The 27,876-nt window shown below is 41.8% G+C and overlaps 2 protein-coding genes across 3 annotated transcripts in view; both read right to left on the bottom strand.

Moving 5' to 3' along the window:
* INTU (inturned planar cell polarity protein) overlaps nucleotides 1-27,876 on the bottom strand; it is a 158,954-nt gene that overhangs the window by 60,327 nt on the left and 70,751 nt on the right. For both annotated transcript variants that reach the window (XM_077476882.1, XM_077476881.1), the window contains exon 4: nucleotides 14,845-15,048. In XM_077476882.1, coding sequence (XP_077333008.1) covers nucleotides 14,845-15,048 — 204 coding nt within the window. The remainder of the gene's footprint in view (nucleotides 1-14,844; nucleotides 15,049-27,876) is intronic.
* Nucleotides 20,129-27,198, bottom strand: LOC143974979 (uncharacterized). Its single transcript, XM_077476880.1, has 4 exons — nucleotides 26,271-27,198; nucleotides 26,025-26,184; nucleotides 20,903-21,053; nucleotides 20,129-20,783 (listed from the first exon to the last, which is right to left on the bottom strand). The coding sequence occupies exons 1-4, from the start codon at nucleotides 26,449-26,451 to the stop codon at nucleotides 20,220-20,222; spliced, it is 1,056 nt and encodes a 351-aa protein (XP_077333006.1). The 5' UTR covers nucleotides 26,452-27,198; the 3' UTR covers nucleotides 20,129-20,219.

Raw genomic sequence — 27,876 nt, 5'->3', positions numbered from 1 at the left:
GAGCACTCCTGCCGATCTGAGATGCGCCGTGTCCGGGTGACACGAGCACATCGGGATCGTGCCGCTGCGCGGGCGCACGCGATCCCGCTCCTTCTGAAGGACGTTCCTGAACGTCCCATCAGAAGTAGATGGCTCCCACCCGGCCGTATATGTGCATTGGCCGGGTGGGAAGTGGTTAAATAAAATGCAATGTCAAATATAAATAAATTGTCTTGAAAAACACATTGCCGAATCAGGGCAGTGTGACATTGCCTATAGATAACCCCTCCCCAGAGCACTAGCAAACTAAGAGAGGCTTGAAGTTTTTTTTTTTTTTTTTGAGAGCTCGTTTCTAAAAAAAAAATTCTGGTTGCAAACCCCTAGTTCTGGTATCTGCAAGATTTGGTTTCTATATAGCCAGTAAACTAGGAAGTCCGGCCTTATACAGAATGCCCCTCTCAAGCAAACCCTATCATGGTTTTCATTTCGACATCCCCACTGGACTCGGACCACCCTATGTATGGGTGAGTGCTAGTTTTATAGCTAGGATTGTTTAAATGTAGGTCCTATTTTACTAGGCCTTTTTGTCCTGTGTCACCCACTTCCCTAATACCTCCCCCAACCCATTTTCACGTATGGTTTTTGCAGGTACTTTAAGAATTGTAAGGATATGTAATGGTAAATAAAAGGAATTTTTACTTGTATGTAAATTCCATATCTTTAAGTACAGTAAAGAAAACATGCTTGATATTCATAGACCCTGGTTTACAGGCTAGTAACCTTCAAGGTGATTGAACACTGACAATGCTTTTGAGGACACACCTCCCTGGGCAGTCCCCAGTAACCTAGTCCACTTTACCCTTCATTTTTTTTTTTTTAGCAAGCAACCTACGGGGCTAGGTACTATGCCACATTTTTGGAAATATTGCCAGGCAGCAATACTAATTAGAATGCTTGATTGGCACTTTTGGAAGATCGAGCGGCAGGGGATAGAAACTGAGGAGTTCCCTATAGGCCAAGATTTGGGTAATATGCATTGGATACAAAGACATAAACTTGGCCCCATCCATTGACTCATTTACATACTCTTGAGGTGTGAGATAAACTGTTGAAAACACAGAAATAGATAAAGTCACCCTTGATGTCATTCACTGCCAATATTTGCATATGACTTTGTTCAGCTTGCAAGAGTGTAAGATAAAATAAGGAACTTCACCATTAGATTTTTGGTGGTGGCACCAAGTCCAAAATTTTAAAAAGTCTTGGAAAACCATTGCGTTCTTTTGGGGGATCGTTATTCCATTGAAAAGCTATTTGATCACCCTAAGGTACAATCTATTGTGTAATTTCTGGTGGCACTGCCCCCCAATTTAGATATACCGTACTGGAGACAAATATTGGAAGGGTTTTTGTTTTAACCATCTACTCACCTTTCGACTCACAAAATAACAAACATTGTCAGTCTCAATGATAAAGGGCTAAGCGCAGCTGTAAAAAGCAGATCAATGGAAGGACATCTGAAAAACGATTTCCAATGTGTCTTATTCACACCATAACGTTGAGTTGCGCTAAAATGCAAAAATGTATGTCAAATGACATCAAAATTTATTGTCAACGGACATCAGTGCGCGTTAAAACACGACTGAAACTGAAAGAAATGTACATGCATTTTAGCACAAGTTAGTGTGAATTGCCCCCTCCCCCCAAAAAAACAACAAATGCTACTCCACCTACTGAATGCAGCCAAAAAGGTTTAATTTCCAAACATATGAAATCATCAAAACCTCCTTTGGTGAGTGAATGGCTGCTGAGGATTTCCAAAATTTGCTTGTTGAAGGAAACCAGATTTGTTTAACATGCTTTTCAGAATTGTTTACTCCATCTGGGCAGGGTGGACATCTTGAACATTCAGAAACCTATAGCGATTAGTTGAATAACGGATTTGCCGAGACAATATTGAGCAAATCCCTCCATTAGCTTAACTTGTATAGCTAAGATTTTTCTCTTGGAAAACAAGAATACAAATGCTTAAAGAGACACTTTGATGTATGAAGGTCTTCCCCCGCTAGTTTTTTTTTCTATTCTGAGTGTGTTTGAGGATGTATTGCTGTGTCTTTTTCTCCTCCTTTGCAAATATACCTGTATCCTTGTGGAAGTAAAAAATAAATAAATAAAAAGAGCATAATAAAATAGTAATTATTAGGATGCTCTGTTTATGTGCACCATTTCATATGGTAAGGAATGCATTTCTCGAGCGAGTAGTTTTGTGCAAATGTAAAATCTTTGGATATTTGATATAGATATGGGGCTGCACCTAAGTGACAATGCACAAACCTAAGTGACCAATGACCAGCACACCAGTAATTAACAGGCATAGGCACATGCTTCCTGAAAGCATAAAAATGAAGAGGCCAACAATTTTTACTACTTTTCCTTTGCAATAATGAAAATGACTAGATCGCCTAAAGCAGGCTCTCAAAATAAAAAGTGCCTGTGCTGCTTTGAAGGAAAACTAGAGGCAGAGAATTTCATGTTGTCAGCATTTCACTTTCATTATGTCCCTGGAAAACCATTTAGAGTGGTCAGCAAAGTTCTTGGCATAGAATGCTATATGGTAGAGTGGGTCATAATATCCCTGGCAACATGACCAGTATGCCTTGTGCTCACTGTGCCTTATAATCACCAGTCCACTGGGGGAGCACTTCATGTGGTCAGCATCTTTGTGGCCCTTGTACTTAGTATGTCCTTGGCATGAGACTGATGCTTTTTCTCAGTGTGTTTGTAGTAAAATGATTTATGTGCTCACCATGTCCTTGCCAGAATGGCCAACACACAGTCAGCTTATCCTTGGCAGTGAATCTCTTTATCGTTACATATATCGTTTCAGGCCAATTAGCTCCTTTGAAACAGGGAAAAATCTCCCCCTTGAGTCTGTAAAGGTGTGTGTGTGGCGTGTGGCGTGTGGCGTGCTGGAGAATTCACAAGTAAGTGTCTCAGATCCATTTGTAAACAGTAGGGGAGAGGGAATATAAAAGATCTTGCATATAGAGGATCATCATAGGATAGCATTGTGAAATGTTACTGTGTGCTATATACAATGCAGTGTGTGCGGTTTTTGGCTCATGTACAAAGTGTTTATGAAATGTGGTCACCAATAAGAAAATGAAATTCATGCTCAGCAGGGCAGCCATCAGAATTTTTTGGGACCCTTACACAGCTTTAGGTCTGGGCCCTGAGCCTGACCAGCATTATTCCCCAGGGCCTGTCCACAGAATCCGCACACCCCACCCCACCTTATACCTGTATATATGTCAGCACCCCTCACTCCTGTATAAATTATATATAATCAGCCCTCCACAAACACACAAACCTCTGGCTCCTCCCTTTCTTTCACAGCCCGCACTTGTAAAGGAGCTTTTCCTACTTAGTCCCAGCTCTTGTTCTCACAAAGCTGACATGTTGCTGAGACACAGAGGAGCTGCAGCCAATCACACTACATAACAGTTCAAGCAGCGCACACGCACACACACACACACACTAGCCAGAGGTAGAAGTAATGAGCTTGATGTCTGAGCTCAATGACACAGAGCAGCAGAAGCTACAGAGTTAGTTTCTGTAGTGGACAGAAAGGCTTCCTCTCACCCACTCCTGCCTTCTGGCCCAGCTCCTTACATTTTTAATTGGCTGTCCACCCCGATGCTCAGGCTCCTCTTGTTGTGCATTTTCACTGGTAATGTAAGCTTATATTTTTTCTCTCCTAGGAAATAGGATTTATTTCCATCATACTTAACTGTAAAATCCTTTTCTTTGGGTACATCATGGGACACAGAGTTAGGCTAATACTCATTCTTTATGTTTCAGACCATGGGCCTGAATGACCAATTGACAGACCCAATTGGCAATGGAAGCTGCTTACCCCCTTCTTGGGTCCTTTTGGCAAAAAAAAAAAGGGGAGTCTGATCTTTGGATCTCCACAGATCTAGACAAATAAACCTTGATTGCCCAGACAATGTCCAAAGAACGCAGTCGTCTCTCTTCCGCCGAATGAGACAGAGATAAAAAGAAGGAAAAATCATGTCCTGATTTAGATAAAGGGCCGACACCACTTTTGGCAAAAAGGATGGAACAGGTTGTAACACAACCCCGTTGTGGTAAAGGTACAAGTATGGTTCCCTGCATGAAAGGGCTGCCAACTCAGACACCCTTCTAGCCGAGGTGATGGCCATCAGGAAGGCTAGCTTGCGTGACAGCAAGTCTAATGGAATTTCCTTGATAAGCTCAAATGGTTGCTTCTGTAACACAGACAGCACCCAAGAACACATAGGTGACCTAATGGGATGAAGCAAGCGAGTTGCCCCCTGAATAAAGGTTCGGACCAGTGAATGGGAGGCTAAAAGCATTTGGAAGAATACTGATAGAGGTCAAGTTTCGACCCAGATTGTACTCAAAGCCAATCTGATTTCCACAGCTGACTGTAGAAAAGAGTTCTCCCAAGCACGTATTTCAGAGGATGCCATTTTTTGGCTTTACACCAAGCCATACAAGTCTTCCAGACCTTATGATAGGTCTTCCTAGTGACAGCTTTTCTAACATTCACTAGGGTAGACAGTACTGGTCCCGAGATGTCATGGTCCTTTAAAGCGGGAGTCCGCCGTTTTTTTTTTTTTTAAAGCCAGCAGCTACAAATACTGCAGCTGCTGACTTTTAAAATAATGACACTTACCCGCCCAGCACGCCCGCGATGTCGGCACCCGAAGCCGATCTCTCGATCATCTCTCGGGTGCTGCCGCCGCCATCTTGGGTATGGGAATCAGGAAGTGGAGCCTTGCGGCTTCATTTCCCGGTTCCCTACTGCGCATGCGCGAGTCGCGCTGCGCAATAAGGATGGTCCCCGCTGTCTCTGGGATCCGTGTGTTTCCCAGCAGGCAGCGGGGGACCTTCGGAAAGGGGAGTAGATTCTGCGGAAAGGGGCGTAGCTTCTGCAGAATCTACGCCGGAAGTGGGTGCAGATACCTGTACTGTACAGGTACCTGCACCCCCCTCCCCCCTGAAAGGTGCCAATTGTGGCGCCGGAGGGGGGGAGGGTTCCAATGAGCGGAAGCTCCACTTTAGGGTGGACCTCCGCTTTAACACCCTGGCTTCAATAGCCATGCCGTCAAATTTAGAGATTGTAAATTGGGGTGGAATATATGACCTTGAGACAGTAGATCGGGGCGACGTGGAAGCGTCCATGACCAGTCTATTGTCAGGCTCACAATCTCCAGGAACCAGGGCCTTTAGGGCCAGACTGGTGCCACCAGAATCACTGGAACTCCCTCTCTCCAAATCCTGCGCAACAAATGTGGAAGGAGAGGTAAACACAAACTAGGGAGTACTGGCCCCATGGAACTACCAGAGTATCTGCCTGGATTGCCAGAGAATCTCTTGTTCGGGACACAAACTGCTGTAGTTTGTTGTTGAACCTGGATGCCAGTAGGTAGACCTTGGGCCATCCAACGTTGGCAAATTTCCTGGAACACCCCTCAATTTAGGGACCATTAGATCTGCTGGCGACTGAGATAATCTGCCTTCCAGTTCTCTACTCCTGGGATATGGACTGGTCGATAGAATCAGCATATGTCCCTCTGCCCAGGCTAGTATGTGGTTCACCTCCTTCAGAGCTAAACGACTCCTGGTACCGCCTTGATGGCTTATATAGGCCTCTGCAATGGCAGTGTTGGACTGAACCCTGATAGGGTAGCCCTGAAGCTCCACCGTCCTGGACCGTAGGGGCCAGTCGTACTGCCTGTAATTCCAGGACATTGATGGGCAGGATATGTTCTGTCCTTCACCTGAGCTGTGCGTCCTTCCTGGGTCGCTCCCCAGCACGAGAGACTGGCACCTGTAGTCAGTACTCTCCAAGTTACTAGGAGGGAGGATCTTCCCTTTCGCAGGTTCTGATCCTGCAACCGCCAGTTTAGGCTTAAGCGTGCCCAAGGAGATAAGAACATTGGATAATCCAGGGCTTGTCCTCGCCTGTTCCAAGCCAACAAGATGTCTTGTTGTAAAGGCCTGGCATGGAACTGGGCATAGGGCACCACCTCGAAAGAGGATACCATCCTTCCTAGAAGACTCATACAGAGCTGAATGGGGGGTTGTCTGGTGCCCCTTATTTGACGCACCTGATCCTTCAGGGCACAGATCCTTGCGGTTGGCAAGAATACTCTTGCTGGGATCGTATCTAGGATCAGACCTAAATACTTTAGGCTTTGAGCTGGTCCCAAGGTTGACTTTTTGGTATTTATGATCCAGCCTAAGCCTTCCAAATACCGCACTGTGCATGTTATCCTCTGTTATAGAGCCTGTAGTGAGTGATCTCAGAGAAGTAGGTCATCCACATATCCGAGCACCAAGATCCCGTGGGACCTTAAAAGACCCAGTACTGGTGCTAGGACCTTTGTAAACACCCGGGATGCTGTAGCCAGCCCAAAAGGGTAGAACCACAAAACGGAAAATGACTGAACCTCTGATGAGGCTGAAAGATAGTTACGTGTAAATATGCGTCCTTTATATCGATGGAGGCTAGAAAGTCTCCCATTTGGAGTTAGGCTACTACTGAGCAGACAGACTCCATCCGAAAGGACTGGATCAGTAGACACTGATTCAGGGATCTTAGGTCCAAAATGGACCTTGTGTCCCCGTTTGGTTTTTGATCCGTAAACAGGTTTGAGTAAAACCCTGTGCCTTTTTCAGATACAGGAACCTCTACAATCACTCCTTGATGCACTAAATGATGTAGTGCCTGAAGCAATAAGTCTCTTTTTGGAGGATCCGAGGGAACGCTGGATATTAAAAACCTTAGGGGGAACCCCCCGCAACTCCAGCTTGTAACCACGGGATATAGAGTTATTGTTCTCCAAATATCTGCAAAGTGAAACAGCCTTCCCTCCACCCAATGGAGTGGGGGCATTCCCTTAAAAGGAGGGCTTGGTGCTGGGTTTAGAAGGATTTTGGACTCAGGGCTTTTTCTGGCCCTGGCCTTGCCCCAGGCCCTAGCTCCCTGTTGGCGGCGGAACTGCCTTTAGCGCTGAAACATTTAAGAAAGCAGTTCCTGAGGTTTTAAAAACGAGGGAAGCCTGGTGCTTTTCTTCACAGGAAGAAGAGAACTCTTCCCTCTTGAAATCTTCTGGATATATTTGTCCAAATGATCACCAAATAAACATTCCCCATGAAAGGGGAAACCTGCCAATAACTTCTTACAAGGAAGCTCGGCTGACCAGTTCTTAAGCCACAAAAGTCTGAACATATGTACAGACAAGAGAGCCAAACGAGAAACCTGCTGTATTGAATCCTTTAAAGGCGTCAACAGCAAAACACAGAGCTCGAGGAATATCTGTCTTATTTTCAGGCAGATCATCCTCCTGGTTAGGCCTGTCAGACCGTCTGATCTGATCCTTTATGGACTGGCAGATACCAATTGCTGCAACAGCTGGCTGAATAGGTGAACTGGCCAAAGAAAAGGAAGCTTTAAATAAGGACTCCAATTTCTTGTCAACCGGGTCTTTCAAGCCCTGTGCGTTATTTACCGAATTAAGTTCTTGTTTAAGGAAGAGACTGCTGCATCTACGGCTGGCATTCTCCACTTAAACTTTTCATCCATGGGATATAAAAAGGGAAAAACTCTTTAGGAGGAACAAAAACCCTGTCAGGGTGTTTCCAATCAGCATACACCACCTGTGCCAACAGAGGGTGTAAGGTGAAAGCCTGTGTGGCCTGAAGAGGCCTCAGGGATCCCAAAGAGGACCAGTGGGGCTCAGAAACCTCTGCAAGAGGCAACTTAAATGCAGAACGAACCATTTTGGTAAGAGTCAGGATCGAAAGCCTCTGTGATTGAGAGGCACGCACCAACTGGATATCTACTTGTCCAGATTGCTCTGAAGCAGACTCATTTGCCAGGCCATCCACAGAATCCTGGGCTTTTAGTTCTTCCCCATCCTCAACCCATTCCTGCTCCAGACTAGAAGACTCTGGGGAAGGGGATTTGTCATGCTTCTTGCCACCCTACGGGATGGAGGCAATCATGCCAACAATCCTGTGCTCTAACCCGGCTAGGACTAAGGACAGTTCATCCTTGGTAATAAAGTGCGAAGCAGCAGCGTTGACTGTAGGCACGATACCAGATAGGTGCAGTGGCTCAGATTGCCCGGAAGCCTATGGTTTTTCAGGGGATACAACAGTAGGGATACAACTAGGTTCATCAGGAACTACTGACGACATAGGTGTGGCCTTCTCTGTAGTGTTGGTCTCGCTCCTCTTTTTTGAAGACATTTACTAGCCACAAAAAGACTACTGGATGTAGTATTAAATCACCTCAGAAGGGAAACCCTTTAATAGGGCTCACCAAGCCACTATGCAACAATCCTACCAAGCAACACCTGGTGGCTCACATGACCCGAGTAGGGAGAAATGAACCGCTGCAAATGCCTGGTTCAGAGCCTGCTCTGTATCCCTCAGCTGCCTTCTGGAAGCACTGCATGCTTGCCATAAACAGTTAAAATAAGTTAGCTGTGAACCTGAATGCTCTGTGTGAGGTCCCAGCGTGGCTGTATTGGCGTATGATGCAAATCTTCATGCACCCAGATACAGGCTACGGCGCATGTGCGGCAAAGCCACGTGCGCCATGGCCACCAAACAAACTGCTGAGCCCAGCGGCGTTCTTGCAAATTCTCTTGCGCCATGGTGAACAAAGGCGAAATGGTGCACCGTTGTGCGCCATCATACAGGTAAAAAAACAGCCAGACAAGAAAAAAAATAAAAAATAAAAAAAAAGGTACACTTTGCAAACACCCACAGCTATCACAAAACTTCTCCGTATGGTCACCGTGCACAGGTGTCCATCCTCTAGCTAGCTTGACTGATTGTAATCACTGGGATACCCCACAATAAAGGGGTTTCACTTACACGTCCAGGACGCAGGGCAGCTTAGAAACTAAGAGCCCAATCTTCACCCTTCACGGCGGGTTCCTGTCACTTGAAGACCTTCAAGGACTGAGTACCTGTTTCATGTTTAGGGTCCATTGCCTTGGACCTGTACAGCAACCTGCAGGAATTCCTCAGCGCAGTAGAGTCCAGGATTCCATTTCGAAGGGTCCAGCGCCTGGAGGCCGCATTGAAGGCAAAACCTTGCAGGATCTTGAGTCTTCTTTGAGAGGCTCGGGTACCATTTATCTAAGCATATAATGCCTGTGTCAAATGAATCTGATTAGTATATCCCTTGATTAATTTAAGAACCGTTTGTGGGACTAGAGACCTCGAACAGCTGTGCTATCCACCTTGCAGACACTGGTAAAAAACTGAAGTGCTTCCTGTATGGGATGGGTTATATAGGGGGCCACTTCCTGTCTAAAGAAATTTGGTCTACCAGTGTCCATTAACCTGGAGATGAAGTATAACCCAGCAGGTAATGAATATTAGCCTAACTCTTTGTCCCATGATGTATGTAAAAGAAACACCAGTGTTCTGTTTATAATGATGCAACAGTACTATGACGAAGAAAGCATACATATTTACTAGTAAAATGACACAGATTAAATGGCCAATAAACAAAATACAAAACGACAGATTACTTGATGATGAATAATTCCAGTCTTGAGACACCAGATAAAGTAGTCTTATTTATACTCCCTGCAGTTATGGCTCACATCTGTGGAGCAGATTGCGGGCCAGTCTTTCTTAACAGACAGACTGGATGGCAGGCCTTATTGGGAACATTTTACCTCAATGCGAAATGCATTTATTACACCACAACAAGATGAATCTTGGTCTGCAAAACATTTATTTATTTTAAAACCAATGAAGCCTCCACTATTTACTATAAAACTTAAAATGGCAAGCAGTAAGCAGATGGGATTTATTAAAAAATATACGACTAATGCCAAATGAGTGGAAAAATGTACACATGCAGTGAGCATATACTTGATTGCCTATAATAAAATACTCCATTGCGCTGTCGCTGTATAAAGGCAGCTGTATTTGGCCTTTTTTTTATTTGTATGTATTAAATTCATTGGGTATGGAAAACTGTACGATTTTTATTCATGTCACAAGAATTATACCATAAAATTCCAGTACACAAAACAGAACATCAAATGATATGACTCAAGGTCGCTTTGAATGTATACTTAAAAAAAATAGAAGTGATCCTTCCACTAAGCTGTAAAGGAGTGTTAGCACAGATCGTTAAACATAACATGATATACACAACCCAAACATAGGCTGCACATCATTAAATATACAAAATTAATGTAAAATGGAGCTACAGACAAACAGCTACCGGTAAATATGAGGCTGCAAACAGTTGCTTGCTTATGGAACAATAATTTCATAAGTGTGATAATATTGAATCATAGTTCAATAAACTAGTTGGATGTGGAGAGGTCACACAGGAAGCTGCACCAATGAACCAAATACTAGGGGTACCACCTGCCTGCCTGTACTGCACGGCATGCAATGCATACGAGAGGCTGAAAAGAGTCACAAATCTTTTGGAAGGTAAAACAGTTCACATATTGTCCATTGCAATGGGCAGGAGCGTTCTGTATACATCGCTCCCAAACCGCCCAAAGATGCTGCTTGCAGGACTTTTCCGAACATCCTGCAAATGCACTGCCTGGGTGTGAAAGTACCCATTGTAATGAATGCGAGGCAGTTTTCAGGCACTTTACAAGTGGTATTTCTAGCGCTAAAACACCTGAAAACTGTGAACTAGGTCTAATACAAGCCGGTTAGCGACTCTTCTTCACTGACGGCTTGAGGAAAGAAAAGCCAATAACTGGCTTGTGTTTACATCCTGTGATCAGCTGTCATTGTCATTGTCACGTGGTTAAGGCTGCTGTCATTGGCCCTTTACTACAATCTGTGATCAGTTGAGTCCGAAGGACTCAGATCACCGGGCGCGCGGGCAGGGCAATTAGGTGGAGGACATGCATGTACTCCCTCTTGGCAAAGTAAGCCCGCGCTTTAGCCATCTTTTGGCTATAGCGCGGGCAGGAAGTGGTTAATCACTTGTCTACCATCGCTGTATAAAAATGGCAGCTGGTAGCAGTGGCTTTATAAACACAGTCCAAGCTGTTATGGCAGCAGGGACTGATTGCTACTATGAATATTACTTTCTGTTGAAAGTGATTTGGGTGGCTCTAAAGCTGCCTGATCACTTACACACACCACCCCCTCCCGTCAATGAACCCAGGAGCAAAAAGAGCATTTAGTACGTTTAATGTTCACAAATGTCATTTGCCAGACAGCACTGGCCAAGGAAAAAAATAAAAAAAATAATCTATATAATTGTAAAAGCATGCGTCAAGTGCAATTTTGTACAAAAACAATGCCTGTTCTACACATATCAGGTATCATATGCATGCTAGGGTCTTCTATAACCATCATTCACGGTTATCTCTAAACTGATAATCTGTTAAAGGCATTTAAGGTCCCTTTCACACTTGTGCGATTGGTTCTGCAACTTGGGACTGCAAAGTCACGTGACAAGTCATACCCCATTTACAATGAGTACCACTCATATCTGTGCGACTTCAATGTAGTCCCTGTACTACTTTAGTCTGACTTTGATGCGAGTTGACACAAGTTTACACAGGCATTCCCTAAGTGGTTAAAGTCTTATAACACATGTACCTTGATAAACGAATACCACCATGTTTGACTTCTGTCTGTACCCCAGTTGTCCAGCAATCAGCACTAGGAACTGCTGCCCATTTACCAGGAACACTAAGCAACTCATTGTGTTACTCATGTTATCTACACTGTATACCTTTTGAATGCAAAACTGGGAAATGCTTCCCGTGTCCCGATTCTGTCAAATACAGGTAGCATGAGGGGGTCTGAGCAACACCATGATACACGTGTTACATGACTGTTTAATGTTCATAGAGTAAGGTTACATGAACATCTACTTTCATTAGGTTATTGATCAGTGTTTTGATTCAGGTTGTTAATATTAAAATGTAACAGGTTTGCCAATGTTTTCTGACAGAAATGGTTAGCCCAAAACTTTGAATAATGTAAACAAAAAAAAAAAACACTTACACTAAACTGATTGATATAAGAGCCATCACTCTACAAACAGAAAATCCTGAAATAAATTAAAAGCGCTAGCTTTAATCTTTAAGATCATTTGGATACCTGGCTGCTGGTAATTTATTGGCATGATTAACCACTGGAAGGTTTTACCCCCTGCATGACCAGGCCATTTTTCAATTTGCTATTCAGCACTGCGCTAAATTTACTGGCAATTTCACGGTCATGCAACACTGTAGGTAAATTTATATAATTTTTTTTCCCCCACAAATACAGCTCTCTTTTGGTGGTATTTGATTTTTATTTTTTTGTTATTATATGAACGGAAAAAAAAACCAAAAAAAAAAAAAAAAAACACCTGATATTTTTCTACTTTCCGTTATATAAAATATATCCAAAAATAAATAAAACATTTTAGACCAAAATGTACCCTGCTGAATTTTTTTTTTTTTTTACCAAAAACAAATCCAATAAGCATTCTTATTTGTACTGACTGCCTATCATTTCTTGAGGCTTTTAAAATGCCAGGATAGCACAGTACAAATATTCCCCAAATGACCCAATTTTAGAAAGTAGAAAGTCTGTGGTATTTAGTTTGAGGCATGGCAATTTGTAATTTTTTTGTCACTATTTTTATTTTTTTATTTTTTAAACATACTGTCATCAGTGCAAGTGCAACGTCATTATATGACTGGTGTGGCAGTGATCAGGGACACTGACTGGTGACAGTATGTTAAATTAAAAAAATTTTTTTAATTTAAACAATTTAACAAAAAAATAAAAAATAAATCACAGTAACACTGTACTACCCTGGGGAGGGTGATCATGGATTTTTTTTTAACACGTTGATTGCTGTTACAATGGTAATCACTGTAACAGTTCTGAACTGTCATGAATGGGTTACATTCATAACAGCTGTGGTTACTAGTAATCTGTGACTAGCTACAGCTAATCACATACTGTAGTACAGGGTGCCGTAATTGCCCAGGTACCATGCGATAGCTGTGGGCCAATCACAGCATCACTGTACAGGAAGAACAGCTGTTATAAATGAATGAATGTCATTCATAACAGTTTTGCTGACATTGTGATCAAGTGATCACATATCGCTCACAAGATCCACGGTGCCGATCCAACAGGCTGGGTACTGGGAGCCGCAACGCGCTGTGTCCAGTGGACACAGCTCTTGCACTCCGACGTGAAGCATCCAGAGAAAAAGGAAATATTCCTTACACCAAACGTACATGTGGCTGTCTTTCCGGACTTGTGGCTGTTATTTTATATAATACATTTACCTAGAAAAATGGCGACGTGTTCAATACTTAAAGGGGTTGTAAAGGTAAATTTTTTATTTGCTACATAGGTTCCTCTAAGCTCGTGCATTGTTGGGTCACTTACCTTTTCCTTTGATTTCCCTTCTAAATGTTTTTTTTCTTTGTCTGAATATCTCACTTCCTGTTTCTCCTCAGTAAACTTCTCACCATCATCCGAGCTGGTGGTTAGTCAGCCAGAACAGCTTACTGAACAGCTTACTGAGGAGGAACAGGAAGTGAGAAATTCAGACAAAGAAAACAAAGAAAAAAAACATTTAGAAGGGAAATCGAAGGAAAAGATAAGTGAACCAACAATGCACTAGCTTATAGGAACCTATGTAGAAAATAAAAAAATTACCTTTACAACCCCTTTAAATTTTACCTGCTATATCTGTTTAACAAGTGCAAAGAAAAAAAGGATTGCGGTTTACCCAGCTAGAAATCTTGTGAGCTGACAACAGTCCAGAGGCAGACACCACCAGAAGTTATAAGTTAGCATTGTTCTCTGTTGTATCCATGGTTCCTGAACCAACCTCCCCATATGGAGAAGAGAGGGAGGTGTTATATAGCCCTACCACACTCAGGGCCGTCTTTAATATTGATTGGACCCTGGGCAAAAATTTTCTTAGGGCCCCCCTCCCCCCCATGCAATTTCGCTCTCCACCTTCTCTGAGACATACAATAAATAGCAGCTAGACTTAAAATCCGTTTACTGTATCAGATCAGGCAGCGATTGGTTGCCAGAGGTTACAGCATATCATTACTGCTTACTGACTGGTTGCTAGAGGTTACAGCACTCCTTAAGGCTCACTGATTAGTTGCTAGAGGTTACAGCACATTTCTGCTTGTTGATTGGCTGCTACAGATTTCTGTACAGTAATACTGCTCACTGGTTGCTATAGGTTACAGCACATCTTCACCTCACTGCAGGGGGGCATGATATACCTACGAATGCTGCCTTTATTTACTTATCAATGCAGTTGGCCTCAGTCATTTACTTATGCACGTCACTGCTATTTACATATGAATGCCAGTATTTACATGTAAACACAGGTCTGCAGGTGACTCATCTGTACACAACAATAGGGCAGAGCTGGGCAGCATTAGTAGCAGCACAGGACTAAAACTTCAAGGGACAAGGGAATGTAAACTGGGATAGTTGGCAAGTATGAGGCAACTGCTTTGGGCCCCACAACAATGACAGGGCCCTGGGCAGCTGCCCCTTTTGCCCTGCCTTAAAGACGGCCCTGACCACACTCCCTGTCCTAGAGTAACGAAGCTGCTCAGTATAGTTGTCACCTTAGGACAGCAAATTAGTTAATGGCAAGATCATCATGTGGAAAAAAAGTGTCGAAAATACACCAATACAGCCACCACATCCAAGGACAGGTAAGCTGCAATACTACCGATTTTTGTTCTTGGGCTTAAAAACACTTTAAATGTTAACATTACTGGCATAGCTAGTGGAAAAGAGCACTTTTACCTCTTCTTTTGATATGTCTGATTCCAGCCTCAGTGTGAGGTACATTGCTATATGAGGCACTCCTTGTACAACCTGCAGGTGGCTGGCATGTTCTTCACCCCAGATCAGCTTTGTTAGATGATTCATGGATGGTTGTGCCTCATAACTTAAGCTCTGAGATTGGATCTGTGCATCAAACACAGTCGTTTCAAATGTCAATTTCACCTGTCAAAAAAAACATTTTACAAAGAGGTAAGTGATTAATATTACATTAAAAACAAAACAAACAAAAAACAGTTACTTTGTTTAAAGTCTAATAATAGCACATAAAATGTAAAAAACATAAAAACCACTTAAGGCTAGTAGTACAATCTTTATAACACCTGGCTGTAAAATAAACTGGTCTTCTTAAAAAAAAATTAAAGAGGAACTAAAGTTCGTTCCGGTGATGCAATCATTGGCCATTGTTGCTGGCCACTGATGACATCTTCCCAGATTCCTGTGCCAGGTTTTTAGGCCTCTTGATTTGCCGGTGGGGTTGACGCGATTCCCATGCAACAAAAAACATGCAGGATTCTGGCACGTGCGTGTCATTCATTTGTATACTGACCTCTATTTTGAGATCCATCACTCCAGTAAGCCTTTGATTAAACCGGTCTTTAGCCACTTGGGCACTAGAGGATTCCCCTAAGGCCTCATGCACACGAGACGCAGATGAAACCTCTGCAGAAACGCGCGTTTAGAAACGCGCGTTTAGCCGCGTTTGCATGCCGCGTTTAGACGCGTTTAGACGCGTTTGCGTTTAAACGCGTTTATAAAGATAACATCATGTAGACCCTCCCCAAGCTCTCAAAGCATGTTTTTTTAACTATTTCTGCTATTTTGATCAGAGTGAGCAGCAGCAGCATAGAGAGCAGTTGTACACTTGCATTTGCCTCTCTTTCTGTAGTATATATTTTGAAATGGATCCCATATTGAATATATGTCAGGAAATGCTCCTGATGTTGCTCTTGATGAGACAGCAACGTCGTCGCAAATTTCGTGAGAGGTCCAGAGTCAGAGCTCGTCGATATTGGACCCATCCGTTGATGGGACAGCGAATGTCCCTTGGATATTTCACAAACATGTATGTTCAGCTGCGTACCTACCCCGACAAGTTTTTTAATTTTAGCCGGATGACCATTGTCACATTTGATCTGCTTTTAGAAAAAGTACGACCTGGTCTGACATTCGTGGACACCAATATGAGAAACAGTGTGTCACCAGAGGAACGACTGTTGGTAACGATCAGGTATGTGTATATATTTTAAAAATATATTTATCTATAGATGCACACTTTAAAAACTTTCTCTGTCCTTTTAAAAAAAAATTATGTCTATTTATAGTAAATTTTCCAATTATTTCAAATCTATAAAATTTAATTCTCCCAATTTTTAACATGTTTTCATACAATATATTAATATAAAACAATTTTAAAATAGTTAATTATTTATTTTTTAATCTTAATATGTTTTTATTATTTTTTTCTATTTTCAAATTGATTTTTTAAAAATCAAATGTATGTTAATTAGATTTTTTATAATTTTTTTCTATTTATTTGACCAATTTTTTAATATATTTTCATCGTCAAATATGTACTGATTAATATATTTAAATTTATTGCTGCAGTATATGGTATTATTATATTTTTTAATGCCTTATTAAAATATCCATAATCCTAACAATAACCATTCATCCTAACCCTAAACAATAACACTAACACTAACCCTAACCTAACCCCTAAGACTAACCCTAACCCCTAACACTAACCCCACCCCTAACAGCTAACCATATCCCTTACACAAACCCTAACCCTAAACAACCCAACCAAAAAATCATAAACAATAACCCTAACCCTAACCCTAACCCTAATGACCAAATTATATTGCCGCTGATGGTCACAGTTGACTTTGAGGCCATGTATCTTTGATGCAGAAAAGTGCAGGACATTTTGCGACCCGACTTTGGATATGTTGTTGTCCTAGGTCCACAGTGTCAGCATACCGAATTTGGGGTTCCTGGCAATAAGTGGCCCCAAGATATGGGCCCCCAAAGTCGGGTCGCAAAATGTCATTCTCTGATGCAGAAAAGTGCATGACATTTTTGAGACCCTACTTTAGGGCCCCCTATCTCGGGGCCACTTAGTGAGAGGATCCTCAAATTTGGATATGTTGTTGTCCTAGGTCCACAGTGTCAGCATACCGAATTTGGGGTTCCTGGCAATAAGTGGCCCCAAGATATGGGCCCCCAAAGTCGGGTCGCAAAATGTCATTCTCTGATGCAGAAAAGTGCATGACATTTTTGAGACCCTACTTTAGGGCCCCCTATCTCGGGGCCACTTAGTGAGAGGATCCTCAAATTTGGATATGTTGTTGTCCTAGGTCCACAGTGTCAGCATACCGAATTTGGGGTTCCTGGTAATAAGTGGCCCCAAGATATGGGCCCCCAAAGTCGGGTCGCAAAATGTCATTCTCTGATGCAGAAAAGTGCATGACATTTTTGAGACCCTACTTTAGGGCCCCCTATCTCGGGGCCACTTAGTGAGAGGATCCTCAAATTTGGATATGTTGTTGTCCTAGGTCCACAGTGTCAGCATACCGAATTTGGGGTTCCTGGTAATAAGTGGCCCCAAGATATGGGCCCCCAAAGTCGGGTCGCAAAATGTCATTCTCTGATGCAGAAAAGTGCATGACATTTTTGAGACCCTACTTTAGGGCCCCCTATCTCGGGGCCACTTAGTGAGAGGATCCTCAAATTTGGATATGTTGTTGTCCTAGGTCCACAGTGTCAGCATACCGAATTTGGGGTTCCTGGCAATAAGTGGCCCCAAGATATGGGCCCCCAAAGTCGGGTCGCAAAATGTCATTCTCTGATGCAGAAAAGTGCATGACATTTTTGAGACCCTACTTTAGGGCCCCCTATCTCGGGGCCACTTAGTGAGAGGATCCTCAAATTTGGATATGTTGTTGTCCTAGGTCCACAGTGTCAGCATACCGAATTTGGGGTTCCTGGCAATAAGTGGCCCCAAGATATGGGCCCCCAAAGTCGGGTCGCAAAATGTCATTCTCTGATGCAGAAAAGTGCATGACATTTTTGAGACCCTACTTTAGGGCCCCCTATCTCGGGGCCACTTAGTGAGAGGATCCTCAAATTTGGATATGTTGTTGTCCTAGGTCCACAGTGTCAGCATACCGAATTTGGGGTTCCTGGTAATAAGTGGCCCCAAGATATGGGCCCCCAAAGTCGGGTCGCAAAATGTCATTCTCTGATGCAGAAAAGTGCATGACATTTTTGAGACCCTACTTTAGGGCCCCCTATCTCGGGGCCACTTAGTGAGAGGATCCTCAAATTTGGATATGTTGTTGTCCTAGGTCCACAGTGTCAGCATACCGAATTTGGGGTTCCTGGCAATAAGTGGCCCCAAGATATGGGCCCCCAAAGTCGGGTCTCAAAAATTGATTCTCTGATGCAGAAAAGTGCATGACATTTTTGAGACCCTACTTTAGGGCCCCCTATCTCGGGGCCACTTAGTGAGAGGATCCTCAAATTTGGATATGTTGTTGTCCTAGGTCCACAGTGTCAGCATACCGAATTTGGGGTTCCTGGCAATAAGTGGCCCCAAGATATGGGCCCCCAAAGTCGGGTCTCAAAAATTGATTCTCTGATGCAGAAAAGTGCATGACTGCAGCATAATCCTATGGTGCCATATTCAGCTCCAAAACAATGTGCTTTAAAACATTGATTCACGTCTATACAGTATTCATTTTATTATATTGAAAAAATATATATTTATCCTTGTTATTAATGAAGACATTATATCTAATAAATTATTATTTTTTAAAATTTAGGTTTCTGGCAACCGGTCAATCATATGCATCTCTACATCATTATTTTTTAATGGGCGTTTCCACTATTTCCAAAGTCGTACGAGAAACCAGCACTATACTTTGGGAGGTGCTACACAGAGAGGTAATGCCAGTTCCAACACAGTGTATGTGGCAGAACATAATTAACGAATTTTGGGAAAAAACTAACTTCCCAAATTGTATTGGAGCACTGGACGGCAAACATGTACGCGTCAAAAAGCCACCAAAGTCGGGCTCTATGTACTTTAATTATAAGAAATATTTTTCAATTGTGTTGCTTGCACTAGCTGACGCCAAATCTAAATTTATATGTGTTGATGTTGGAGCATACGGCAGTCAAGGGGATTCTCGTATTTTTAGAGAATCGTCCATGGGCCGTCGAATACATGAAGGTTGCTTTGGAATTCCGGGTTGGAGGCCTCTTCCCAACACTACAGAGCCCATACTACCTGCTGTCATTGTGGCTGATGAGGCATTCGGGCTTTCAGAAAATATAATGAGACCATACAGTGGACAAGGACATAGTTATCAAGAAAAAATCTTCAATTACAGACTAAGTCGTGCAAGACGCGTTGTGGAATGTGCATTTGGGATAAGTGCAGGAAAATGGCGGGTACTACTAAGTACAATGCAGTTAGATGTTGAAAACGCTATCCAAGTAGTACTTGCATGCTGTGTTCTCCATAACTTTGTAATTGAAAATGATAGAATATCCACAGATCCTGCCCCTCCCAACACCAATCAGAACATTCAATACATGGACCTACGCCCAACAGCCAGAGCAATGACCATTCGAAACAATTTTGCAGAATACTTTGTTTCACCTGTTGGTAGCGTGCCCTGGCAGGATACCCATATTTAGTCTGATTGCTAGCTCAAAGTTATTGACATTTTTGAAAAATGCTACTGTGGTTCATTCAGTTTCAATAAAGGATTTTTTCTTTGTCCCAATTTTTAATTATATTTACATTTTTTAATTTAAGCATGTTACTTTGTTTCACTTGCTAATTATTTTTTAATATAATTTCTAGGTTACTGTATTATAACCATCGATAAACACTTTAAATTATGGAGAATGGGCATGAATACTGTAATCTCGTAAAACCTTATGGGATTATAATGTCTTAGATTAAACAAAGGATGTGATAATGTAACACTTCTCTAAATATAGAGCCACCAAAAATATATATAAATGTATATAAATAAAAGATTTCATTACATTTCAACTTATCCACACATCTAATATTTATGGACACCAATTCATAATTTTCAAATATTATTTCTTTATTAAAAGAAAATTTAAAATCTAAAATTGAAACAAAATATAAAATACATTATAATCAAAAAGTGCAAACAGTATAATATTTATTCAAAATCAAACATTTTTTCAAACAGTGCAAATATCAAAAAAATTTAGTGCAAAAGGGTGTGAAAAGTGCTAACTAATAATATGATCAATAAAGGAAAAAAAAACAAATTGTAATAATTAAATTATAAGTTATGATATGTCCCGTAGTTATCCTGTGAACTTTCGTCAACGGGGGAAGGATTACCCATCCGTGGCTGAAGGGGTGGGAGCTGGGACATTGTCTGTGGCATAAATGGTGTGCCAATTGTTGACGACATTGCATATTGTGCTGGCGGTCTCTGTGTGTGTAGGACGTTACCTGTAACTCCCTGGCTATATGATGAACCTCGTTGGATTGGAATATCCATGAAAGGAGTATTCTGCATCCCCCCTTGGACAATGTTCAGTGGCGGTGGGGGCCGCGACTGTCTTTCTGCATTTAGACATGCCACGATATAACAATAAATGTTTTCACGGCATTGACGCTCGCGGTCTTCAGACAATTGTTCAAGAATTACATATAGGCTACGGCAAAAAATACTGCGCCCATTATTTAGGTCCAGGAAGACATCGCTCCGATGTCGTTCCTGGCGTAGCTCTTCTACTAAATTAATAATGTTGGTTTCCACCCTGGTCGGTTCCTGGTCTACGTCACGCGACCGACGCCCCCTTGGCCTGCTTCTTGCAGGAGATCGACTGCGATCACCCTTGAATAAAATAAAATACATACAGTTATTGACATATACATCTTGCACTTATATGACCAAAAGTAATGATGATACATTCTTTTTCTATAAAAAATCAGAGACCATAGGTTGTGTTATACCTGTATAGAAGCAACCGGTGTTTCACGGTCGCGTGAAATTGGAACTGTAGCCAAAGATAAACTCGCTTGTGATGCACTTGGCACATCCTCCATCTCATTTACTGTATCCTGATGGACACTGCCTTCATCCTCTGAAATGTTGGATGTTGTCCTTTAAATAATAAGGTTTAAGTACAGTTAGACATGTGCACATTTTAAAATTTTATTATTTTATTTTTCACAACCCTAAGCCTATCCCCTAACACCAAACCCCCACCCACAAACCTAAAAAAAAAAACGTAGACATAACACTAACCCAACTACTCAATACAAACCCTAAACCCTAAGCCCGAAATTAAACCAAAAACTATCCCTAATTGCTAACCCTAACCCCAAGTTTGTAACCATAAACCCTAATTGCTGACACTAACCCTAACCCTAATTGCTAACCCTAAACCGAAATTGATAACCCTAACCCTAAACCCCAATTGCTAAACCTAACCCCGATTTGGTAACCATAAACCCTAATTGCTGACACTAACCCTAACCGCTAACCCTAAACCGAAATTGATAACCCCAACCCTAAACCCCAATTGCTAACCCTAACCCCGATTTGGTAACCATAAACCCTAATTGCTGACACTAACCCTAACCCTAATTGCTAACCCTAAACCGAAATTGATAACCCTAACCCTAAACCCCAATTGCTAACCCTAACCCCGATTTGGTAACCATAAACCCTAATTGCTGACACTAACCCTAACCCTAATTGCTAACCCTAAACCGAAATTGATAACCCCAACCCTAAACCCCAATTGCTAACCCTAACCCCGATTTGGTAACCATAAACCCTAATTGCTGACACTAACCCTAACCCTAATTGCTAACCCTAAACCGAAATTGATAACCCCAACCCTAAACCCCAATTGCTAACCCTAACCCCGATTTGGTAACCATAAACCCTAATTGCTGACACTAACCCTAACCCTAATTGCTAACCCTAAACCGAAATTGATAACCCTAACCCTAAACCACAATTGCTAACCCTAAACCCCAATTGCTAAACCTAACCCCGATTTGGTAACCATAAACCCTAATTGCTGACACTAACCCTAACCCTAATTAATAACCCTAAACCTAAATTGATAACCCTAACCCTAAACCCCAATTGATAACCCTAACCCCGATTTGGTAACCATAAACCCTAATTGCTGACACTATCCCTAACCCTAATTGCTAACCCTAAACCGAAATTGATAACCCTAACCCTAAACCACAATTGCTAACCCTAACCCTAAACCCCAATTGATAACCCTAACCCCGATTTGGTAACCATAAACCCTAATTGCTGACACTAACCCTAACCCTAATTGCTAACCCTAAACCGAAATTGATAACCCCAACCCTAAACCCCAATTGCTAACCCTAACCCCGATTTGGTAACCATAAACCCTAATTGCTGACACTAACCCTAACCCTAATTGCTAACCCTAAACCGAAATTGATAACCCTAACCCTAAACCACAATTGCTAACCCTAACCCCGATTTGGTAACCATAAACCCTAATTGCTGACACTATCCCTAACCCTAATTGCTAACCCTAAACCGAAATTGATAACCCTAACCCTAAACCCCAATTGCTAACCCTAAACCCCAATTGCTAAACTTAACCCCGATTTGGTAACCATAAACCCTAATTGCTGACACTAACCCTAACCCTAATTAATAACCCTAAACCTAAATTGATAACCCTAACCCTAAACCCCAATTGATAACCCTAACCCCGATTTGGTAACCATAAACCCTAATTGCTGACACTATCCCTAACCCTAATTGCTAACCCTAAACCGAAATTGATAACCCTAACCCTAAACCACAATTGCTAACCCTAACCCTAAACCCCAATTGATAACCCTAACCCCGATTTGGTAACCATAAACCCTAATTGCTGACACTAACCCTAACCCTAATTGCTAACCCTAAACCGAAATTGATAACCCCAACCCTAAACCCCAATTGCTAACCCTAACCCCGATTTGGTAACCATAAACCCTAATTGCTGACACTAACCCTAACCCTAATTAATAACCCTAAACCTAAATTGATAACCCTAACCCTAAACCCCAATTGATAACCCTAACCCCGATTTGGTAACCATAAACCCTAATTGCTGACACTATCCCTAACCCTAATTGCTAACCCTAAACCGAAATTGATAACCCTAACCCTAAACCCCAATTGCTAACCCTAACCCCGATTTGGTAACCATAAACCCTAATTGCTGACACTAACCCTAACCCTAATTGCTAACCCTAAACCGAAATTGATAACCCTAACCCTAAACCACAATTGCTAACCCTAACCCTAAACCCCAATTGCTAACCCTAACCCCGATTTGGTAACCATAAACCCTAATTGCTGACACTAACCCTAACCCTAATTGCTAACCCTAAACCGAAATTGATAACCCCAACCCTAAACCCCAATTGCTAACCCTAACCCCGATTTGGTAACCATAAACCCTAATTGCTGACACTAACCCTAACCCTAATTGCTAACCCTAAACCGAAATTGATAACCCTAACCCTAAACCCCAATTGCTAACCCTAACCCCGATTTGGTAACCATAAACCCTAATTGCTGACACTAACCCTAACCCTAATTGCTAACCCTAAACCGAAATTGATAACCCCAACCCTAAACCCCAATTGCTAACCCTAACCCCGATTTGGTAACCATAAACCCTAATTGCTGACACTAACCCTAACCCTAATTGCTAACCCTAAACCGAAATTGATAACCCCAACCCTAAACCCCAATTGCTAACCCTAACCCCGATTTGGTAACCATAAACCCTAATTGCTGACACTAACCCTAACCCTAATTGCTAACCCTAAACCGAAATTGATAACCCTAACCCTAAACCACAATTGCTAACCCTAAACCCCAATTGCTAAACCTAACCCCGATTTGGTAACCATAAACCCTAATTGCTGACACTAACCCTAACCCTAATTAATAACCCTAAACCTAAATTGATAACCCTAACCCTAAACCCCAATTGATAACCCTAACCCCGATTTGGTAACCATAAACCCTAATTGCTGACACTATCCCTAACCCTAATTGCTAACCCTAAACCGAAATTGATAACCCTAACCCTAAACCACAATTGCTAACCCTAACCCTAAACCCCAATTGATAACCCTAACCCCGATTTGGTAACCATAAACCCTAATTGCTGACACTAACCCTAACCCTAATTGCTAACCCTAAACCGAAATTGATAACCCCAACCCTAAACCCCAATTGCTAACCCTAACCCCGATTTGGTAACCATAAACCCTAATTGCTGACACTAACCCTAACCCTAATTGCTAACCCTAAACCGAAATTGATAACCCTAACCCTAAACCACAATTGCTAACCCTAACCCCGATTTGGTAACCATAAACCCTAATTGCTGACACTATCCCTAACCCTAATTGCTAACCCTAAACCGAAATTGATAACCCTAACCCTAAACCACAATTGCTAACCCTAACCCTAAACCCCAATTGATAACCCTAACCCCGATTTGGTAACCATAAACCCTAATTGCTGACACTAACCCTAACTGCTAACCCTAAACCGAAATTGATAACCCCAACCCTAAACCCCAATTGCTAACCCTAACCCCGATTTGGTAACCATAAACCCTAATTGCTGACACTAACCCTAACCCTAATTAATAACCCTAAACCTAAATTGATAACCCTAACCCTAAACCCCAATTGATAACCCTAACCCCGATTTGGTAACCATAAACCCTAATTGCTGACACTATCCCTAACCCTAATTGCTAACCCTAAACCGAAATTGATAACCCTAACCCTAAACCCCAATTGCTAACCCTAACCCCGATTTGGTAACCATAAACCCTAATTGCTGACACTAACCCTAACCCTAATTGCTAACCCTAAACCGAAATTGATAACCCTAACCCTAAACCACAATTGCTAACCCTAACCCTAAACCCCAATTGCTAACCCTAACCCCGATTTGGTAACCATAAACCCTAATTGCTGACACTATCCCTAACCCTAATTGCTAACCCTAAACCGAAATTGATAACCCTAACCCTAAACCACAATTGCTAACCCTAACCCTAAACCCCAATTGATAACCCTAACCCCGATTTGGTAACCATAAACCCTAATTGCTGACACTATCCCTAACCCTAATTGCTAACCCTAAACCGAAATTGATAACCCTAACCCTAAACCACAATTGCTAACCCTAACCCCGATTTGGTAACAGTAACCCCTATTTGGTAACTAAAATCCTACCTGCTAACACTAATCCCTATTTGCTAACCCTCAGCACTACCCATACTCCATAACCACCGGACCGAATCATAATCCCTAACCCTTTAACCTTGACCTTAGCTATAACCAATGCCCTTTCCTTACTGTCACCCTTAAGCACTGACCCCTAACATAACTTAAAGGTTAATGGATGGGAGATGGAGAGAAAGGAGGACCAGGAGGAGAGGTGTATGAAGAAAGAAGGGGGAGGGTGAGGGGACTAGAGTGAGTGAGTGAGAAGATCAGAGGGAGAGAGAGAGAGAGGTGGAAAGGCAGTGACTGAACTAAGGGAGGAGGGAGTGAGAGGGGGGGAGAGGGAGTAGAATAGCAGAGGGAGAGAGGGGGGTGGAGAGGCACTGAATGAAATAAAGATGGAGGAGGGAGTGAGACAGGCTGAGTGAGATAGAATATGAGAAGAGGAGGGGGTGATGGAGAGGGACAGTGGTTTGAGATGCATACATAAATACATACATACATGCATACTAAACACAATTATCTGACAATTAAATTTAATATATTAACGGATATTATATTATCCAGTCTAAAATTTATCTTCAAAAAATAAAAAAATTAAAAATGTATTAGAATCTATTTTAAACACAAAAAATAGAGAAAATTGTACAAAAAATATACCGAAAAAATTATAATAGAAAAATTAAAAATAGAAATAACATATATTAAAATAAAAAAATTAAGAATTTAGATCTCAAGTTAAAATTTTAAAAATTTTACTTTTAAAAAAAAAATTAATGTTACAAAATAATATAAATTGATAAATAAATTTAAGTTTACTTACGCTCTTGAAATTAAACTGTCCCTCAAAAAAGACAATTGAACAGTCAAGGGGTGGGTTTTGTAGGTGGATTGGGCTCCACTGCGGTTTGATTCTTTTTCTTTTTTTAGATCTCTCTTTACTCTGTCGGCCAAAGATCTCCATCTTTTTTGAAATGATGCCACTGTGCAATGATTAAAAATCAACTTAAAAACTGAAAATACAAATTAACATACCCCAAAATTTTGACCAAATATAGATTGAACTTACCTCGAGTTTCTTGCTGGGATCTGGAGAGGTCTTCCCAGTTTGGGGTCAAGTCTTTGGCCAAATTTTCCCATGTCCTCTGTTTGGCAATCCGGTCAGGGTACAATTCATGGGATTTGTCCCATAATTGTACATAATTTTGAATTACTTCAATCAAGTTGTTTTGGCTCACATCAGAAGTCATTTTTTAGGAGATGTTTCTTCAAAGCTGGCAATCCAAGGTGTAGGAGATGTGTCTTCAAAGATGGCAATCCAAGGTGTGGACAAGCCTAGCTTGGGGGAAGGGGGGTGGCTTGTGGAAAAAAGTTTCAGTTTCATGAAGGATGTGTGTTCTACATGGAAACATGGTGGGGGAGGGGGGCTGACTAGACATTAAGTTTTTCTATGACAATGCTATGGCTTGGCCAGACTAGGTGGAGCCACTGATTAGATTAGAAATTGGATGAGTATTTGGGGCAAAGAAGTGAAGGAATTCCTCATTGTACAAGCTAATGGAAACACTAGAGATATTATGGGATTGTGTCACAAAGTAAATACACTCTATGAATTATATAAAGTAATTACAACTTTTTCCTAACATTTTTTATTGTTTTCTATGAGTTTAAATCATATTTCAGAATTTTCAGGTACCAAAAATTGGGTTCCTTTAAAAACGCATATAAACGCAAACGCGGCTAAACGCGGTTGCCGCGTTCAGCCGCGTTTAGCCGCGTTTAGCCCCGTTTTGCGTCTGAAACGCAGAAATTTTTGTCTCTGAACGCATTTTTTTGCTTCTGGAAAAACGAGATTAAACGCAACTGCATATAAACGCAAAAAAACGAGACTGTGTGCATGGACACATAGGATAACATTGAATGAGTTCAGGTGCAGTTGAAAAAACTGTCCAACTGCATCTGAACGCGCGTTTAACTGCGTCTCGTGTGCATGAGGCCTAAAGGTCAAGGAGATGACCACCCCTTGTGACTGTAAAGCTGCAAGAAGATGTAAGAAAACTTGCTTTTTGTGAAGCAGCAAGTAGGATGAAGCATTAGAAAACAACAGAGAGAGTACATCAGAGACTATGTACTTCTTTGAAAGACAGTAAAATAAAGGGCCGGGATGTTTTTGCCCTAAGCTGGAACAAATGTCAGTAGGCATCCACTCACTTCTAGGGGTTGGGGCAAACATTCACTGTAAAGAAGGCTTCCGAGCAGGTCCTGTGTGTTTAGAGATGACAGGTCTGCCATGAAAGGATATGCCTGCAGTAGATGATAATGTATGAAGGCAGCAAACAGATCGTACATATAAGGCAAAGGAGGCCAAATAAATAGGGAAGTGTGATTGTGGATAGTGGAGCAGGAATGCCCTTCCCTTCATAACTGCCTCAATGTATTTCTCAAGAGACTTAAAAGAGTAGAGAGCCAAAAAAAAAAAAAAAAAAAAAACTCATCTTCCAATGGGCATGCACAAAAGGCACCCTTACCAAGCTCAAAGCCATAAAATCCTGCGTGTATCCACATAAAGTAAGAATATTCTGCAGTTATTTGTGTTGCAACCTGTTGGCATTAACTGACACCATAGGAAACAAGACATTTGTCTTGTCTATGCATTGAGGGCACACTAGAAATTA

The sequence above is a fragment of the Lithobates pipiens genome, unplaced genomic scaffold (genome assembly GCF_037356315.1).
Source record: "Lithobates pipiens isolate NorthernLeopardFrog02 unplaced genomic scaffold, aLitPip1_a1.2 Scaffold_13, whole genome shotgun sequence".
Lineage (NCBI taxonomy): Eukaryota > Metazoa > Chordata > Amphibia > Anura > Ranidae > Lithobates > Lithobates pipiens.
Note: the sequence above shows the minus strand (reverse complement) of the source record. Positions and strands in the feature narration are given on the sequence as shown.

Bases quoted from the DNA above. Each gene is read 5' to 3' on its own strand.
- LOC143974979 (XM_077476880.1), bottom strand. From the start codon at position 26,451: ATGACTTCTGATGTGAGCCAAAACAACTTGATTGAAGTAATTCAAAAT. The intron at 26,185-26,270 runs GTAAGTTCAATC...ATCATTGCACAG, and splicing joins ATCCCAGCAAGAAACTCGAG to TGGCATCATTTCAAAAAAGA. The intron at 21,054-26,024 runs GTAAGTAAACTT...TATTATTTAAAG, and splicing joins GACAGTTTAATTTCAAGAGC to GACAACATCCAACATTTCAG.